Consider the following 20,228-nt stretch of genomic DNA (forward strand, 5'->3'; position numbering starts at 1 on the left):
TATGATATATATTCAGATATTCTTAAGCAATTGACCCCTCTGACATAGAAGGAAAAAAAAAAAAAAAAAAACAAAGAAGCAATCCTTAAAAGAATCAGACGCCGAAAAATAAGGGAAATGAACTTCCCTGACCCACCAAACTAACATATCATTTTTTCTAAATTTTTTATCCTGTCCCACTTGTAACGTTTTTTACCCGTCACTATTCAAGCATTTGAATTTCTTGCTTGTCTCATATATAAATAAATATATATTAAAAATATTTAATCTTCTTATATTGTACCAAAAACCTAGAGCCTCCAACCCTTCATTATATTTTTCTTCTCCTCTATCTTTTGGCTTTTTAACTGTTTCAAAATATGAAAATTTTGTTATAAACTCAAATTTTAGATACTTAAAAGGATAGATAAATAAATGTTGAATTCTACATATTTTAAGAATCAATTAAGATGGTGAAATATATATATATATATATATAATTTTACAAGTATTTACTATTTACTATACTCTTAAGACCATCAAATGAATCTATTTTTTAAGTTTATTTTAATGAATCAATTAGATGTCTAAACTTTATGTATTTACATTACTCTCTTCTTTTAATTGTTAATAATTATGAACTAGTTATTTTTGTTTCTTTATTTAAATGATACAAAACATATACTTGTAATTACATTTATTTACAATTGTTTATTTATTTTGTTATTATTAATTTGTTGTTGATTAACATATTTAGAATATTTTTTCTTTTAATCTTGCCCCCCCCCCTAAACTGAAATCCTAGCTCCGCCACTGCCTAAAAGTATTCTTCAAATACGGGACAATCAATTCAATTGAGCAAATATGGGCACATAAGTTACTTTCAGTTTAAAAATCCACTTTTTCTCAATAATTTTTTTTTTTTTTTTTTGCATCCCAATGCAAGTGAGGTCCAATCGATACTTTCTTAAGAATGCTTTAAGACAGGTATTATCCAAATTTTATAATTAGATTCTCGTGTCAAATATTCTCAGCTATTTTTATAAGAAAAATTTAGGACAACAATAGATTATGAATAATGGAGAAAAAGTAGTAGATTTATGTAAAAATAACAAACAATCAATCATAACCATTAAAAAAAATAGTAAAGTATATAATGTTAGAATTATTGTTTTTCATAGTTGTATTAAAAAGAAGAGTTTGGCTTACCTCTAATAGCCAAACCCTAAAAAGAATAAGTATTAAAAGGAAAATTTTGGCTTATCTCTAATAGCCAAATCCTAAAAAGAATAAACAAACAATGACGGAGGCAATCATAGGTTGCCAACATGGACCCATCACCACCACTAACACTAATTAAGATCACAACAATCTCCAAAGAGATTCAAGAAATAATGCCTCCGGACGTTAGTGGAATATAAACGCTGGATACAACTCTCAGTAACACTTGTTTTATTATATGAATTAGCCCATACAAATGTTGAATAAAATCAAAAACATTTAAATACTAAGAACAAAAATCAAAAGGGAGAATATGGCAGAGCTTAATATTTGAGTTCTGATCTTATCTTTTCATGCTCCTATGAAGAACCAAGCATGACAATATGAAGATATGATTCATGTGAATGCGTGTGCCTTAATTTGCAATTTTTTTTTTTTTAAGTGGCTATGTCACGCCCCAAACCCAACCAAAAGGGTTAAGCATGCAACAATAGCCGCACACTTCCAAGGTTTATTTTTTTTTTCCTGGGTATTATAGGCTAGCTACTTTAATATAGATCCAATAGGTACTCTAAGGTGATAAAGGGTAGGGGAAGATTTCGTAGTAGAATTGTGAGCAACAAGGGATGGATTAAACTTGGGGATTGATTTGGGAATTACTAACCTTATAATTGAGGTGGATGCCCAGGTGGTAATATCACTCGTAAGCAACTAATATTCATAAGCAACTAATGAATATCATGATATTCATCCTTTTAGTGCTATGGTTTCAAATTGCAAGATCCGGATATGCAATATGAACGTTTGTTAAGTTACGGCAGATAATCCAGTAAACATGATGGACTTGATTGGTATTTGGAGTTAGTGATAGTCCTTTGGGGCTTTGGTGAAGGTGATGAATAATTTTTGTTTGCAAGGCTTGACCAAATTTAAGCCAAGGTGAAGATTTGTTAGGTGTATTGATTTAGATATCCGTGTACAAACAAATAAGATTTAGAGAATTAAGGATTTTTGTGATGTGCTAGTTGCAGTGATAGATAGCTATTTGGATATATTTGGGATTTTATGCAACCTTTTTAATCTCAATATTTCTTAAATGAAACTTTCTCTACAGTAATACCACCCATAAACATAGTCTAAAACCAAACAACGTTTATCTTTGTCTCTGATACCATATCAAAATACCTAAGGGAGAGATTTGATGAAATGTATATTGTGATTAGATTAGATTAGATTGCAATCACAAGTCTCTGTTTATATTACAAGAAAAGAGAACTAACCGCCTAAAAATAACTAACATAACAGAAATCTAAAACTAACACTAACAAGTCACGCGCAGATCACGTATGCACTAGCTGAACAGATATTAAAAACTAAAGCTACAAGTCGTTTACAACTATAACTACTAGACTACAGGAACTTCATGCCGCTTAGCTTCATTCTTCATTTTGCAGGTAATTTTCTTTTCAATCTTCTCAACCTTCTGTGTTTGCTCAGTACCTTCTTTTTCTTGACTAGAATTCTGATAGGCACGGTGGGGCTTATGGTTTCAATAACTTTCTGTTAATTAATATATGTGGGATGGGAATTTGGCAAAATGAAAGATGAGAAAAAAGAAAAGACAAAAGAAAAATGGGGGGGAAAATTTACCGTATACCAAAGGTGTAACTTCAACAGTACCAATCTTGGTTTACCCATGTTAATTGTTATCATTCACCTTCACTTTCACATTGTACCTTGTATTGAACTAAGCTACAAATACGAGCGTAAAAAAATTAAAAGAAAGAGAACAAACAAAAGCATGCGATGATGAAGGTGTGAATTTTCTTTTTGTAGAGACAAGAAAACACACAGAGACAGGGAAAGATAAGAGGTTTTAAGTTCTAACCCTTGAGATAAAAAGGAACAATTCACCATCTCTTAGGCTTCACACAACGAGAAAGTACAGGAAGAGTGAAAAAGTAGAGAAAAAGTGAGAATCAACGGAGAAAATTAGTAGAGAAAATGAGAGGAAGTAGAGTATTATCAACATGCACAACTAGGAACTTCCTCTCTCCCATGAAACCCTCCTCAGCTGAATCTCTAGGAAAGAGACATTCAAGTGATGCCACTTTGTTTCGAGTCTTAAACCTCACAGTTTTGTGCAATCTTGAATTGAAGCAATAAGGTTGTGAGAGTTGGGGCTGAAAACCATGTGGCCCAACCCATGTTGTGAAGTATATGTATATGTATATGTATATGTATTTGAGAATATGTATGTATACTAAAAAAGTTAATCCTCCCCTCAAAAAAAAAAAAGAGTTAATCTAACAAAACCGGCAAAATTTGCCAAACAGTATAATATTAGAAAAATTTTAGACGGATGACATGCGTTTAATATTTATTAATTAGTTGAACTGTTTTTTGGAAATCGAGTACAGCAAAATTGACTTCCAACCAAAATCAAGTTTACTATACTCGACTTCCTTTTTTATCCATCTCAGAGCTAATTTTCGTTAGGAAGTCGAGTATATTAAACGCAATTTTGGTGATTTTGGTTAGAAATCGATTTTGCTATACTCGATTTCTAAAAAACAGTCCAACTAACTAATAAACTTTGAACGCATGCCATCTGCCTAAATTTTTTTCAGAATCATACTGTTTGGCAAATTTTGCCAACAAAACCTCTAGCAGGAAGTTTAGTAGTAAATGTAATACGGGGATACCAAAAAAGTCTTTTAAAGTGTACAAAAACCTCACATAAGCATAGTTCAACGCCAATCCAATTTAATTATGAGAAATGCAACAGGGTAGTAACTTACTTGTATTTGTATTGTTTTAACTGAATAAAGGTTATGCCTATGTGTCTCTTTTTTTTCATTCAATCACTCTCTTAATCTTTATTTTTCTTTAATGCTTAATTTATCCCTCCCTTGATCTTTATGTTTGTTACTATTTTGCCAAGAGTTTTAAAGCTCAGTGGCACTACCAAATGATCTTCATGAAGGCAATCTAGGTTCAACTCCTCTCTTCCTCACATATGATAACTAAAAAGAAAAAGGTTTGGCAATGTTTGCAAAGAAAGTAAATTATCTTACTATTAATCTAAGACAAAATAAATATTTGATAGGGATTATGTTCTAGTTAGACTTTGAGTAACTCTTACAAAGTTATATTGCTCAATATCCTTTTTCCATAATAATAGTTTAGGCCCATTGGTGGAATAAATTTCTTTCCTACAACTATCATGTGTACCAAATATTACTTCTAAATATGAAGGTGATTAATCATTAAAAAGTCACTAATTTATGAAAAGTACTTACTGGATTTTTAAGAAAAAAAAAACTGTAAATATAGTAAATGACTAATCTTATAAATTTAACAATAAATGAAACCGATTATTTTGAAATTTTGCATATGATTAACCTATAATAGATATAAATAAAAACGTGGATTCAAGAAAATATTGATTTATAAAAAGCAATTGAGTGATATACCTTTATAAAAGCTAGAAAAACACACATACATATAAACAAATTTGCAGAAACAAAGAGTAAAAAGAATTCAATTTTGGTTTCAAAATTCACCTAGAAAAGTTTCCAAGTTTTCCTCAATTTCAACTTTGTTATAACTAAGTTGATGTGAAACTTAACTAAAATTTCTATAATATATATAGGTTTATTATGTCGTTGTGCCAGAAAAGAGAACTAAGCAAGCAACGCAAGGAATATATGCTTAGTAGTCAACTTAGACTTATAACTCATATGGAACAAGAAAAACAGATAGGGCAAGCATAAACTTATAACTCTTGTGGAACAAGAGAATAAAGAACCATTGCTCCTTCACATGGGAGCCCCCACAACTTTGGAATTGTCTCCCCGCCAACCAGCATTTTAGTCTCACTGGTCACTGCATTATTGAGAGCCTAGCCTTGAAAAATGGGACTTCACGTGTGTGTGTATATATATATATATATATTTTGTTGTTTGGGTTCATTAGCTACTATTTTAAAATTACCAGATTTTTTTTTGTGTTCAATTCTCTTTTATTAAATCTATTTATTTTCTTATTTACATCCAAACTTTATAATTTATAATGTTAGAATTATGGTTAAGTGATTCAATTCACCATTTTCTAACGGCTTAAATTTTTTAAAGAATAGGTAATTTAATATAGTATCAAAAATTCCTATATTCGCTTTACCTCCTATTTAAAACTTAAGTTTTTGAAAAAAATCAGTCATTTAACACATTCCTCATGCTAATATTTACTTTTTCTTTCTACACATTATTTTTTCATTTTTGTTTCTATAATTTAACACATTCCTCATACTAATACTAATAATTTTATTGTCTCATTTATTTATAAGATTTTTATTTAATGCATCTCTATATACATAAATGAAATTCTATTTCTTGTGTCACATTTGGATGATGAATTTTGATGTGAAATTTACACAAAATTATGCTTTTTGGAAATTTTTAATATTAATTTTTATTGTTTATGTTAACAAGAAAGCAAATTCAAAAATTTTGTTTTAACAAGGTATAATTATTCCTCTCTAATAGAGTTGTAATAGTTATTTCTTAGTAAGTGTAATAATTTTTAAAATTAATATATTTCCAAATAAACAAACTTTCCATATGTATATAACAATTATGAAAATAAAAATCATCAAAAATAATCAATCTCTCTCAAATTTATTAAAAATATATATATATATATATATATATATATTTTAGAAAATATAATTGTACGAGTAAGATATTTCCTAAATATATCTTAAATTTTATTCTAATGTTACAACTCAACCAAACTTATAAATATGTTTAATCATTCCATTACAACACAATTTATTCCCAATAATAAAAACTATCATTCCTATCATAATCTCTATTCAATATACCAAACGTGTCCCAAGTGAGAAGCTAAAAATGCAAAAACAAAACTAACATTAAAGAGAACCATAAGTAGACCTGGTAAAATGCGCATTCTTCTTATGCATAATATTTTTCCTCTATGAAAAAGTGAAGGGAAAAAGATCATGTCACATGTACATAAAGTAATCAACTACAAACAGGTATCACCAATGAACCTTTCAAAAAAAAAAAAAAAGGTATCACCAACGAACTGATTGTGAGAAATGATTTGCATTTGAAGAGAATTTTTACACTAGAGTTTCAAATATGCCTAACTAATGGTATTTCAATATATAATTACATATTGGAATGATAGTAAATGACATGAACAAAATATACAACCCCACTCCTCTCTCTCTCTCTCTCTCTCTCTCTCTCCTCACCAAAAGACCAAAAAGAGGGTGGGAGTGGGGGAGTGGAAATTTTCCAAGAAGAATAAAGGTGTTCCAGATCCAACTCCTCAATTGAATTTTTTTTTTTTTTTTTTTTTTTTAAATAACTTTCAGATTGACAATAAATCAGCCAGTGAAGCAAAACTGTGAAGTATGAACAAAGTGGAGCTTTTGCCATCAGCCTTGGCCACATATAACCTGTATGATTTGTCAGCAAAGCATATTAAATAATGAAAAGGATAAAAGCTAAAACTTTGAGCAAGACATAACTTAGGATCATAAAAAGATGCAGTTGCAAAATTCTAGAACTTCTCTGACTTTACTGTCTCATGTTTTATGATGATTGTCTTACAGTTTCAGACACCCTTAACCATATTTAAACTTAGCAATAGACCCTGGACTAGATTAGTTTTCACTTGCCCACAAAATGAGAGGCCTTTTCCCTGTATAGATTGTTTCAGTTTGTTTTGAACCACATACTTGTTATAAAAGTGATTCTAAAATAAATTACAAGCTTTGGTTTTACAAAACCTTTTGGATAATGCCAAGAGAGAATCTCTAAGTTTGAAAAATCCATTTTGATAGTAAATATTAGGGTAAATTACAAAGTTGATCTCTATCCTTTAGTCCCTAACCTTTCAATTGTCAATTTTGTCCCTAACATTTTCAATGTCGTGTCAATTTAGTGCTGCTGTTATTATTAGATTGAAAAATCTGATGTGTCAAATGGAATAATAAAAAATTATTATTTATCATATGCCACATCAACTGCTAATTGTATCACTATTTACCACATCAAATTATTAAAACTAAAACCCAAATTAAAATTAAACACTCTCGTTAAGAAGTCCTTTGGGTTGGTTTTGGGTTTGATAGATCTAAAGGTTTTTTAGATTTGTAAAGGTTCTTTCCCAATTCAATGTTTTTTCTAGTAGAATTAGAATTGAGAGCAACCGAGTTCCTATTTATGAAAGAAACTAGTTTGCAAAGATCCAATCATTATTGGTGAAGAAGCCACGGCCTGTTGTCCTCTATTTATGAAAGAAACTAGTTTGCAAAGATCCAATCGTTATTTGAGCAGAAAATTTTCAAACTTTTAAGGTTTTTGCTCCTGTTGTCCTTTTTCACTTGCTCTTTTCTTGCTATTTTTCAATTTAGAGGCTCTTCTGGGAAAAAACCCAGGTGAAATTTTATAAAAAGAGCCATGGGATTACCAATAATGTCAACCTTTTACGGTTTTTTGCCTCTGTTCTCCTTTTTCTCTTGCTCTTTTCTTGTTGATTTTTTCCAATTCAGAGGCTCTTATCCTAGCCGAGCTATACATGAAACAAACTTGGAAACAAAAATATTAAGAAGTCCTTTGTGCTTTGATTAGATGTGTTTGGCAGCTAAGAAACTGAAAGAAAAAAAAATATTGCAAGTTGATTTTTTTTGGGTAAAGAGATGGAGATGATATTGACTAGGACTAATGAAAGAGAAATATATTTTAGTGAGATGATACTGTGTGCATATTTTAATTTGGATTTTTTTATTATAAAATAATCTAATGTAGCAATACAATTGGCAGTTGATGTGGCAACGAACATAATTTTTTATTATTCCATTTGACACGTCATTTTTTTCCATCCAATAGATAACAACAAAAACCAAATTGACACAACACAAAATGTTAAGGACCAAACTGACACAATTGAAAAATTAAAGACCAAATTGAGATATGCCGTAAAAGATAGGGACCAATTTTGTTATTTACCCTAAATATTAAAAAGAAAAGCCAAAATTCCATCCTGAGTTATTGAGAATTTATGCATAGGTAAGATTATAGTTTACCAGATTAATTCCAGAACTGCCATTTGTAATACCAAATCCATCTCCACATCAGAGGTGAAGCAAAACTGTGACTGATGTCTTCAAATATCAATAACAGTAGGTGGCAATCTCCAGTAATTCCATGAATTAAAATCCTCCTGCAATCAGGGAAGTTAAAAACCAAAAAATATGCAGTATTCCATCAAATACAAAAATTAAAAATTAAATAAAAAAACAAGACCTGAAAACTAAAAAATAAAAAAAATAAAAAATAAAATAAAAAAATAAAAATTCCATGCAGTGAGGATTGGGCGTGTAAAGTTACTTAAGCTAACATCCAATTCCTTCACATCAAAGACTTAGTTAAGTAGAGGATGGGCATGTACAGTTACTTGAGCTGACATCTAACTCAGTTTATACACTACTCGTGTGAAGGACTGAAAATTTGAAATCAAGACCATAATAAAAAGTAGGATTACTTTTCACATGAGAGAAATATTACAAGGAACTCCTGAACCTCATTGCCTTCTGCAACCAATGTGCCAAGAGCAAATTTCCAGGTGCAGGAAAAAGAAAACAGGGGTAGAGCAGCTGGATATGCTGAGTTCAATTTCTTACCCACTGCTCATCTGAAGGACCAAAAATTTGAAAACAAGACCATAATAAAAAGTAGGATTATGATGTAGGACAACCTAGGCTTCCCAACCTAGATTAGTCCTACTGAAGAACCTTAGGCTTCCCACCTAAGGTGTTTGGAATCACCACCAAACAAATACTATACAATCTCTGCAAATAATCTCAATAATAATAATAATAATAGTCTGTACCATACAAAAGAAATCATCCAAAGCTTTATATGCAGCTTCCAGGAATCACAAAGATAAGGATAAACTCTTCTAAACAAATCCTAAACAATTTCAAATACTAATCTGATAATCCTAAATAATTTCATATACTAATCCGATAATCCTAAACAAAGGATAATGATGAACTAATCCTAACCAAACTCAAATATCAATCCAAACTAAACAAATAGCTACATTAAAATATGAAATTATCCACGGAAAATCTAAAATGAAATATTGAAATAACTTTTGGTTATGCTCCTGCATTGATTACTTTTCACATGAGAGAAATATTACAAGGAACTCCTGAACCTCATTGCCTTCTGCAACCAATGTGCCAAGAGCAAATTTCCAGGTGCAGGAAAAAGAAAAGAGGAGTAGAGCAGCTGCATATGATTAGTTCAATTTCTTACTCACTGCTTTTCAAAAGTGCTCCTCAATGATTGCTACTTTAAGAATAGAAAAGAATCATACTTAATATATATATACACACACATGCACATGAAAAAGGATTGCAAGATAAACCTGCTCAGACGAGGACATTGGTGGAAACATGCCATTCACAAGAGCATGAAGTGTGCTATATGATCTGGTATCAACACGACGGTTAACAGCAACCTCACCCTGCAGACCAAATATATTAGAAACTTTGGTATAACAATATTAAAGGTTTAAGATTGCTATTTTTAAACCATGAAGGCATTAAATTACCTTGGGATTAATAATGAAGATTTTTCCTTTTGGGATTCCAACCTTAACATAGCTGAACTCATCAGTATCTCGGTTTCCAAAACCAGCATAGAATGGATTGCAATCAGAAGGAAACAGAGCCTTGATATCCTAGAAAAAAGGAGAACAAAAGCTCATTAAAGGCCTACTAGATGATTCGTCAACCATCCAACAAATGCTCTCTCTCTCTCTCTCTCTCTCTCTCTCTCTCTCTCAAACTGTCTACTTAAGTGTGCAGGTAGGCTTCAGATCCCAATTATAAGCATGTTTTTAGAAATTTTAAGGAAAATAATACCATGAGATAGATCATGGGTTGCCCCTGCTCAGGACCAAATTTAAAGTGAGAATGTAAAAAAGGGTATCCTATGCATCATGCTGTTTCTTTACACATGACACGAAGTTGAAACCCATCATGTGACTCACTGAACCTACATTTTCTTATCATAACTATAAAATGACTTCATGCACCAAGAGTCTGATAGACATTCCACAAAAGTTGATCAGCAAGCATAATGTCTTTCAGATAGTATCATGTTTCACAAAATAATGAATGGGCATTCATGGAGAATCTAGAATCTCCTTGACTTAAACAAGTTACTTCTGCCAAGAAATTAAGAAGACCTTTTTAAACCTAGACACAATAGACTCAATTTCTACTAAACGCCCAAACATTTAAAAATCAAATAGCAGAAAAGTTCAGGATGTTAATGGATTACATAACAAAAGAATTATTAGGAGAAGTAATAAGTTGCATATGTCAAAATAGATTAGTAACAGCAGGGGACTAACCTCTAGGCATGAGATCTTGAATTCATGAGGAGCCCGCCTGATAACTGAGAAAACAGAGAGGATTTCAGATCACAACTAAAAATAAGAAAATAACTGGTGGCCAGCAACTTCTAACATGCCCAAAGCATTGATATATGAAATCAAAAATGTGATAGAGAAGGAAGTATTAACTATGTATAGGCTGAAAAAACATTCTAATTGGTGAGTAGAAATTTAAATATGGCTATTTATCTGTGTAATTGGGAAGAATCTGATATCATTTTTTTTCTTTTGATAATGTAGGGAACTTTTCTAAAGAAGCACCATTTGGACTTGATTCTAGCTAGTACAACCTACAAACAACTGATCTCACCCGCTAAAATTTAATCTAACGGCATTCACCCTTAATGGGCTAAGCAGTTTAAGAATCTGATGTCACATTACCTTAATTCTATAAGGCAGTTCAGACTGAAAATTTTGTTATCAGGATTAGTCTATGAAGCACGGGTGCGTTTCGGGACTCGGGTGCGGGTGCGGGTGCGGGACTCGGCAATTTTTGAAAAAGGTGGGTGCGGGTGCGGCAGGACTCGGTGATTAAAAAATTATTAAAAATATTTTTACAATATATGTTTAATATATTGCTAAGCATACTTTTTCACATTATATAAACAAATACCAAATTTAAGAGCAATAGTAGATAATAATTAATAACTAAAACATGATGTTCATAACTTAAACATAATCCACAAGATTGAAGCAGCACACAGCACTCACAGAGAGCTCAGAACACAGAGAAGAGAGATGAGGGACGGAGCACACAGAGAACGGAGATGAGGGACGGAGTGAGAGAGGCAGTTTGGGAGTTTTGGACGAAGTGTGAGGGTCTGGGTATTTAGGTTAAGTCAAACGGTGCGTTTTGCACCTTTTTTTTTTTTTTTTTTTTTGAATTTTGGCCTGACACGGCCGTTTCGGCGGTTTCGGCCGATACAGGCCGATACGGACCGAGTCGGCCCGATTTGGGCCGCGTCGGCCCGATTCGGGAGCTGCCACGTGGCGGGACGCGGCACGGACGCGCGGTCTGCGGCGTCCCTCCAGCGTCGCCGCGTCCCACCGCGTCGGACGCGGGTGCGCTGGGCTGGATGCCGCGTCCGTGCATCCCAGGGATTAGTACAGGGCATACCAAGGGACAAATAAGATGCTTGAGAATGATACACAGCATAGATTGCAAAATGGAAGTAACCCTTGTTAATGTCCTCAAAAAAATTGCATATACCACTCGTTACCTTCTCGATATAAAGAAGGAAAAAGTCCATCAGGGGAAATAACAACAGGCCCATCCGGTAAAGCCTTCCCATCCTGTACATATTAAAACAAGAAAATAAACATAAAAATGGTACTTTCTTGATTTGGATGTTTCAACCTCAAATAGAGAATCAAGCCTCAATTTCTTTAAGCGTTACCTGCTTAAGGTTGAATAGAAATTGTCTAGTGTGATAAGCCTGTGAAATTGCACGTGCACTAAGAAAAAGTAATTGATACCCATTTTCCTGCAACACATGGAAAAGAAGGGAAAAAAATACTTAGTTCTGTGTACAACTATGTTGTTGTTGGACATGGTAACATAGAGAAACTATATACATTCTATTTTTCCAAAGACAACTCAAAATGGGAAAAATTAAGAAATAAAACATAAAACAGAACAGTAAGCTTTCTAAAGCCACAAAGAATAATGAGACAAAAAGCATTTTATACCAATAACATGAATTGCATTTGTAGGACGATAAAATTGTACACTGAATATCTTGGTGGAAGACAGGTTATAGCAAATAGCTTGCATTTCATTTGTTGGTGATGATACCATAGACTAAATAGTTTGGAGGACTAAAGATGTGCCTACCAATTGGACTATTTGGAGCCAACCCTACAAGAATTTTCCTAATGTGAAATTTGTGAGTAATGCAATATGAAATGTTGACTTCAACCAGTATATGATCTGAACAATACTAAGTATTCTAATAGATAGCATCATAAGCAACAAACCTTAATAGCTGAATATAAATGTGCAACGCCTGTTTGTGACCAATCAACTCCAACCAAAGGCATGAACTGACCCAGAACATCCGATCTGTAATAACAATGCAAGAAAAGAGGAATCAGATATGTCACTAATAATCCCAGCCTTCATCAAAGTAAGATTTTCAACAAAAGAGTGCTCAATTTATCAGCCAGATAATGCTAAAGCCACACACACTATAAAGCATTGACCAAAATGTACAAAAATACTAAGGGAGCAGGGTATTATGCGGCTCAGGCTTCTAGCACAAATATGCATGCGACAAACACAAGAAAAGAGAAAATCTTCATCTTCACCTTTTGTCACTTTATAGCTTTGTACATTATTCTTTCATCCATACTGGAAGTTACTACCATTATGCAGTCAATTTAACCAAACTTCACACTCAAATCTTTATCCTACTCACATCCAACACTAATCCCAGAGAATAACCAATACATAGGCAGGTTAAAAACAAGTATACTAAAAAGAAGAACACAATTCTGAAACAAATAAACAAATAAACAGATGGGCCACCATCTTTCCTTCCCTAATACATAAAAGCAACCATTGTAATAACCCATGTTTTACCAACCACCACGCAACCAACACAGATTGTTTAATGAACTATAACTCAAAATTTAAGGAAGGGAAAATAAAAGGCCACTTTGCAGGAGAAAATGCCCAAAACAGCCTCTAGACTAGATATCTCAACGCCTCCTTAAACAACACCCTAATGAAAGTCTTTACATAATTCTTCATTCCTTTCCATTGCATGACATCCTCCCTGCTCCTAAGCTCCACAGGTCACTATAACTTTGTATAGTAAAAAGAATGAAAAAATAGGTTGGAAAGTACCTAAGCTATTAGCCTATCCTTACTCCCATTGATACAAATGACCTCTTTGAACCTGGTCTGAAGGTTTTAAATTTCAAAAACATCAGTGATATTGGCAGGGTCCCGTCAAAACTATATCTCACCAATATCCGAGATATCAGCTGATATTTTCATAAAGGCCAGATTTCATTATTTTATTGTTTTGAAATTTTCTGATAAGTTTCCAATACTTTCCAATATATCAGCTGTAAACCTGAAATACCTCAGTTTTACCCTTTTTTGAGTTTTTCATATTTTTTTTGCAATATATCTAATATCATATATTGCCAGTAAGTTTGATATATCAGCCAACGTATTTGATATTTTAAGATAGATTTCTCATTTCTCATTACCATTACCATTACCACTATATCGTGAGCAACTGCCATACATCAGCAACATTTTAAACCATCCTTATTCTTACACAATGCTTAGAATCAACAACAAGGGTTTCTATTGAGCCAAAATTAAAAGAAGGAAATAATAATCCAACTTTTGCAAAATGAAGGAAACCCAAACTGCCCATGGGTAGACATTTTTCCAACTCCTATAAAAAACATTACAATGAAATGACTTCACCCAGACTCTTATTTGCTCCACACCCTTACAATGCCCAACGAAAAATAGCTTCTTTAGACTTGCTAAACCAATTCCAGGGCTGTCACGCTATAATTTGTCCCAAATTTTGCGAACAAAAATTGGTCATACCCAATGCACAAAGCTCCAATTTTGCAAGGTCTAGGATAGGTGATTGTATAAGTTGTATAAGTTGGAAGGAACATAATTTTACTCCTAGTACTGACAGTGACAGTTGAACCAAGGGAAAGCCACATATGGTAAATGAAGAGTTCATGCCTTTCCTAACTTCCTTCCAATTCCTAAAGGTCTATTAAATGTAGTCTACCAATATTTGGCGATAACCATGCCTAAATCCAGCACTCTTAGTATCAAACTTTCTTTAAAAGGGGGGGGAATGAAAGCTAAATGACATATATTAGCCTTCTCTAAACACTTTTACACACCTAACAATGCCTCCAAAAGTAGAGAAAATAGTATGCTACTCTTTTCGCAATTGAATTAAACTAAATGCATAACCAAGTTACAGTATGCTACTCTTTTATGGAGGATAACATATTTGCAGAAATTGATTCGGGGGCAAGAAAAAGAAAAGTGAAGAAAGAAGGCAAGGAGGGGTAAAGAGAGAGAAACTAAAATAATCCAAGTTTGATAAACTTAAGATTGCAACACATCATGCTAGGATGACATTGATGTATTTTATTACTCCAAATAAACTGAAGGCTCAAAAAGTGGACAGCAAGAAAAGGAGCTGGCGTTTGTTGTCTACAATGGAGGCCTTCGCCATCCCATTCTGTAACTTTACTTCTTTCATCCATCCATGAGGCTGTTAAAGGAGAAATGACAAGGGGAATACTAATTTAGGGAAGAGGAAGATACACCTTAACATTGTTCCTGATTTGATTGTTCAGTTAGGATAACTACAATAAGTATCTCAAAGTAACTATTTCCACTGCTTTGGTTCTGTAATATATATTAATTTTATTTGGCTACAATTAAATACCCTAGAGTTTTCTTATTTGCTAAAATATCACAAGAATGTAAGAAATTGAACTAAACAACATAGAACATGCACTTCAAATTTAGTCATTTTCACAAACAAGGCAACAAGAAAAACCCTATTTCACTAAACAGAAAGAGAAAACCCTTACTTTGTAATTGTCCCATCCACATCTGAGATGACTATACGAGTGTTCCATTTCCACAAATATATTCTGGCATCAACCTGTAGAGTAACATGAGTACATATAAGCACCCAGAAAATAGAAAATAACAACAACAACAATAATAATAATAATGTGTGTCTGTGGAGTAAACTACAGCTAGAAAAAGATATTTCCAAGCAAAAGATGCAAAAAAACCTGCTGTTTCCCCAGCATTGCAGTGGAGAATGTGAAGGTTACTGTGTTCTTCCCATCCTTCAAATTCAAGGATGCCAGTTGCTCAGATGTTGGAGTGATTGCCCTCAACATCCTTTTTACCATCTTTGGTTTAAGCACATTTTTGTCTCCATCCCTCCAGGTGGTGCTCTCTGAAGCATTCTCAGCACCAGAAACTCTGGCATCATTCGTGGCTGGCTGCATACCATTCCTGGATCTTGATCTCCTTAAAAAAGAGGACCAAATCCCCCAGCTTCCACCAGGGGATACACCGAATTTTGATGGATCTCCTGAAAGAGGTTTTTCAACTTGGTCAACAGCTATCATGCCTTTTGGTTCAAATATTTGTTCATTTCCAAATAAAACCATCCCTAACACATTATGACCAGCCACATCCCATGGGAAATATCAGCCACCAAATTTGACTACAAGCCTATCATCCTTAACAACCCCAGGACCTAGAGAGGTAAATTTATTTATATCCAATTTTTCAGCATCAATTGCTTGAGAAGCAGCATCAGCCCCCCATCCCTTCATACAAAAAGTGCTTGCAAAGAGATCTCTCTGCATGAAGCACAATACATGTGACTTTCTCTAATCTTCTGCTTATGGAACATACAAAAAATCAAATGAAATCGTTCAATTTGTTTTCCATTGCAATTATAGCAATGTCTTTATTTGGAGTGAATTACTCCGTAAATGGAAATTAAGTTGTTTCAATATGGACTTTGGATACAATGATATCACAGAAAGGAGATAATATCTTTTCTTTTTTTGATACCATAATGTCACCTTGAACACACTATGAGTGATAAGATGGAATAAGTTCAATTACATTTTTAAAAGGGGAAAAATTAAACTTTCATTACTCTTTGGGGAATTTGGACAAAGCACTGAAATGAAGTCATTTGTTTATTTTTTTCTCAACATGTAAATGCCATGCAAGTGCACATTCAATCTGTCTTACCAACTGCAGGAATGGCAAGTACATTTATAGGCTCCCCTGAAATCTCGGTGTTCTCAGCAGTTAATTGTTCCCCAGCCAATTGTGAATCTTTGTCTGACCTTATACAGCTTGAATCATCTTTACCCTGCATCTTTGAATTCAAGGATATGGATCTCGAGTCCAGTGAGTGTTTGAGAGGACACTGAACATCATGTGCATCTGGATTTTCAGTGTGAGACCACAAATTGGGCAATGATTCTACCAGCCGCCCAACTTCCATACCAGAAACCTTATGACTTCTAGGTATTATAATGGGGCATGATGTTACCTTTGATTTTTCTATCTCAAGATCAGTCCATGGATTCTCTTGAACAAACTTTTCAGAAGATGAATATGACTCATTGTTTTCATTGACTTGCCCATTCACTTCTTCAATGATTTCATGAGAATCAGGACTAAATGAGGCGCTTTCTTTATCTACGTTCTCTGGAGATATTGACTCCATGTGTTGTACCTCACTGATTTGAAATTCTTCAAGGTCATTGAAAGGAAACTGACCTTCCTCTGAACTCGCTGATGACAATGTACTTATTGATTTTGGAGGGAGACAGTCACCAATAGACTCCAAAGAAGATTGGAACTTGCTAGTTAATTCTTCATCCTTCTTCTCTTCTTCATCTTGAACTTGATGACCTGAGTTTCTAAAACTAGAAATGGTGCAAATGGTCTGTGACTCAACTTTGTCAGCTGGGTCAAGTGTTTGGTCTGGGGTGACCATTTGGGCATAGGTTTCTGGAACTGTCAGTGACTCTTCAAGATCCATCACATTGCATTGATGTATGCAAGAATGAGAAGGATTCAGTTGTTGAGAATGATTCTCAGGAACCTCCACTGTTTCTGTCTGCAATTCATCATCTTCAGCAACTTGAAGAGTAACTGTATCCTGATAAAGAACTTCTAAGACCTCAGTGTCAACAACTTATAAGTCTAAAACAATTCAAGAAACAAAATTAATTGATATGTAATTTCTATTTTAGTTCATAGCAGTTTTTCGCTGTCAACTATCTTTGTACCATTAGATAATTTGCAATGAGGCTTTTACATGCTAAAAAGCCTAATCTTGTTCAAATACTACTTTATTAATTATAAACCAGATGTTTGTTTTACCTCAGATGCTAGTTCAGTTGTTGGATGCAACATTTCAGCATTAATGTGGACTTCCCCATCTTCTTCACTAACAAGGTACATTGTTTCAGAAGTTTGTTCACTGGTACCATTCATTGCCACTATAAATCTCTCTGATGCTTCACAATAGATAAAGGATTGAGCCCTATCTGTTTCACTCTCCTCCTGGGAAATTCCACAGCCTGTTAAAACATCCCCTAAAACCTGTTCCTCATCAATATGCTTTCCAGGGTGTTCTTCAAGCTGAATCGAATATTGAACTTTTGCATTTTCATCAAGTTCGATATCCCCGTCAATCTTTCTTGATACCATAGAGACCGTCTCACATTTCTCTTCCAAAACATTTTCATCTGCCAGGGAATTTTCAGTAACTTGTTCTGGAGAGCCAAAGCAGGGCACTTCCATTCTAGTTTCATCAACAAAACTGTGTGTATTCTCAAAGCTGGAGACAGAAATGTCCCCCTTTTGCTCATTGTGGGAACCAGTTTCTTCATGTAACACACATTGGTCCAAACCATTTTCCACATTATTATCTACAGATGAGTTCACCTGACCTTTTCCATCATTGATCTGCACATCTTTCTCAGCTTTATCTTTCCTCGATTTATTACCACCAAGATTAGTAGACCACCTCACCTCCAAGAGGTCAGCCGCAATCTCAGCACGCTTCAATGAGTCAGCCCTTGCCGCACCAGCATCCCCATCTTCCTCCTTCATTGATCTCCGTCCAAAAACAAGCCCAAACATCCGTGACCGCCGTGAACCAGACCTTGTCATAACCTTCCCATTCCTCACATCAATCTTATCAACTGAATTTTCATAATTGTAACTTTTGGACTTCAATGGCCGCCTATCAATCTTGGTCTTGGATTCCCCATCTATCTCATCCCCAGAGGACAATGAGAATGGCACAATTTCCCCTTCTTCTACATCTACCTCCCTAAGAAAGTAAGCCTCCCCTTTATGATCCAAATACATGTGGAAATTAGCTTCCACTCCATTGACACCAATGTTGACCACCTTCTCCTTAGACTTCAAAACCCCTTGAAATTTCCCAAACCTGATATACCAAGGTGAGGACTTAAAGCTCCCATCTTGCTGTTCAACTACAATAATATCCACAGCTCCACCAAATGGATGAAATGGGCCAGACACTTTGGTTATGTAGCTACCTAGCCTCCCCACCGCATACATCTTTTCAATACTCCGGATTTCTCAAACAAACCCAAGTAACAAAATCTCAAAATCCAATCATACTTCAAATCTATCTGATTGCACCCCCACAAAAATATGTGAGGCTTTAAAAAAAAAAAATTAAGAACCCACCTTTATTCAATAAAGTATCCTAGGATTCAAAATTACAACGTACCCAGATCACAAAATCATAAATTTTTGAAAACCCAATTGATTATAACTCAAAAATTTCACAACTTTAGGCTCAAAAGTAATTAATACTTAAGATTAAAGATATATAAGAGACTAAGATCGTGGATTATAATACAACAACTAAACGTAATTAATTAAGTAAAGAATAATTAAACCTGGTTCAGACTCTGTCTCTCTCTAACTTTTTAAAAGATGACCCTGTGAAAAAGAAGAAAGGCTCACAACTAACAAAACCCAAATAGTTAAAACGAACCGCCAAGAAGAAGAGAGAGCAGTTAAGGCAAGCAAGCAAAAATAAAAGCATATTCGCTTTTATTTATTCGAATGTGCTAAACCCATCATCATTGAGATAGAGTGTCCCAGCTGATCAAAATAAATGACAACGCATTTTTCAATAGACTGATATTATTCCTTTTATATTTTTCTCATTCAAATTTCAAAGGATAATAATTAAGCTTAAGAATAGGAAAAAAAAATGAACGGCAAATTGGGTGTGAGAAACTGTGTGAGTCATGAAACTGACCTGGAGAGAAGAAGAAGCATATGGCTTATAGATTCGTAAGGATCTATACGGAGAGAGAGAGAGAGAGTGTGTGTGTGTGTGCGTGTCAGCGTGTATGTGTTGGATTTGGAAAAGTCTTGCAATGCAATGCATGGTGGGAGTAACACGTCATAGGATGTTTGAGATTTTTGAAGTTATTTAAAGTTAGGTAGGTGGAACTCAGAACCAGTTTGAATTAGGTGTGACCAACAAAATGTTCCATCCAATTAAGTTCTATGATGACATTGCGATGTCTTTGATATTTATTTACTGGGGGGAAAGGATTTGCTACGAACAAAGTTAACTTTTATAAAAATGCACATGTATTAATACTTTATATAAACAATATTTATATATAAATGAAAAATTTTATGTCAAAATTGAATTTTTCACCAAATAATCACTTGACTTATGTACATTTTCCAAGACTTGCTACAACTTTCCAAGTGTGAAGGTGTAACATGTATTTAGCTTTTTCTTTTCTTTTCTTTTTCTTTTTTTTTAGGAAATAACATGCATGTTATGATTCATGAATGGATAAGAAGTTATTTCGTTCTTATGGAAAACCACGCTACTTGTTTATCATAAGGACTGACTCAACAATTTTTATAAAATTGAAGTTTTTTAGTAAAATGGTAGACAAAT

The 20,228-nt window shown here is 33.8% G+C and overlaps 1 protein-coding gene across 2 annotated transcripts; it reads right to left on the bottom strand.

Moving 5' to 3' along the window:
- Positions 1 to 6,310: 6,310 nt before the first annotated feature.
- LOC126711039 (phosphatidate phosphatase PAH2-like) lies at positions 6,311 to 19,667 on the bottom strand. Of its 2 annotated transcripts, XM_050411236.1 has the most exons (13): positions 19,566 to 19,667; positions 17,639 to 19,240; positions 16,493 to 17,414; positions 15,508 to 15,815; positions 15,298 to 15,371; positions 12,682 to 12,766; positions 12,102 to 12,188; positions 11,925 to 11,997; positions 10,663 to 10,706; positions 9,856 to 9,984; positions 9,670 to 9,768; positions 8,321 to 8,457; positions 6,311 to 6,688 (listed from the first exon to the last, which is right to left on the bottom strand). In XM_050411236.1, the coding sequence occupies exons 2-12, from the start codon at positions 18,848 to 18,850 to the stop codon at positions 8,401 to 8,403; spliced, it is 3,090 nt and encodes a 1,029-aa protein (XP_050267193.1). In that variant the 5' UTR covers positions 18,851 to 19,240; positions 19,566 to 19,667; the 3' UTR covers positions 6,311 to 6,688; positions 8,321 to 8,400. The 2 variants fall into 2 exon arrangements, with proteins under 2 accessions (XP_050267193.1, XP_050267192.1); XM_050411235.1 differs by having other exon boundaries at positions 17,639 to 19,657.
- Between the last annotated feature and the right edge of the window lie 561 nt (positions 19,668 to 20,228).

The sequence above is a fragment of the Quercus robur genome, chromosome 2 (assembly GCF_932294415.1).
Source record: "Quercus robur chromosome 2, dhQueRobu3.1, whole genome shotgun sequence".
Classification (NCBI taxonomy): Eukaryota; Viridiplantae; Streptophyta; class Magnoliopsida; order Fagales; family Fagaceae; genus Quercus; species Quercus robur.

Coding starts and splice junctions, on each gene's coding strand:
- LOC126711039 (XM_050411236.1), bottom strand. CDS start 18,850: ATGTATGCGGTGGGGAGGCTAGGTAGCTACATAACCAAAGTGTCTGGC. Junction 15,816..16,492: donor ACTTGCCATTCCTGCAGTTG/GTAAGACAGATT, acceptor AACCTCTTTCAG/GAGATCCATCAAAATTCGGT. Junction 9,985..10,662: donor TCAAGATCTCATGCCTAGAG/GTTAGTCCCCTG, acceptor CCTTTTTTCTAG/GATATCAAGGCTCTGTTTCC.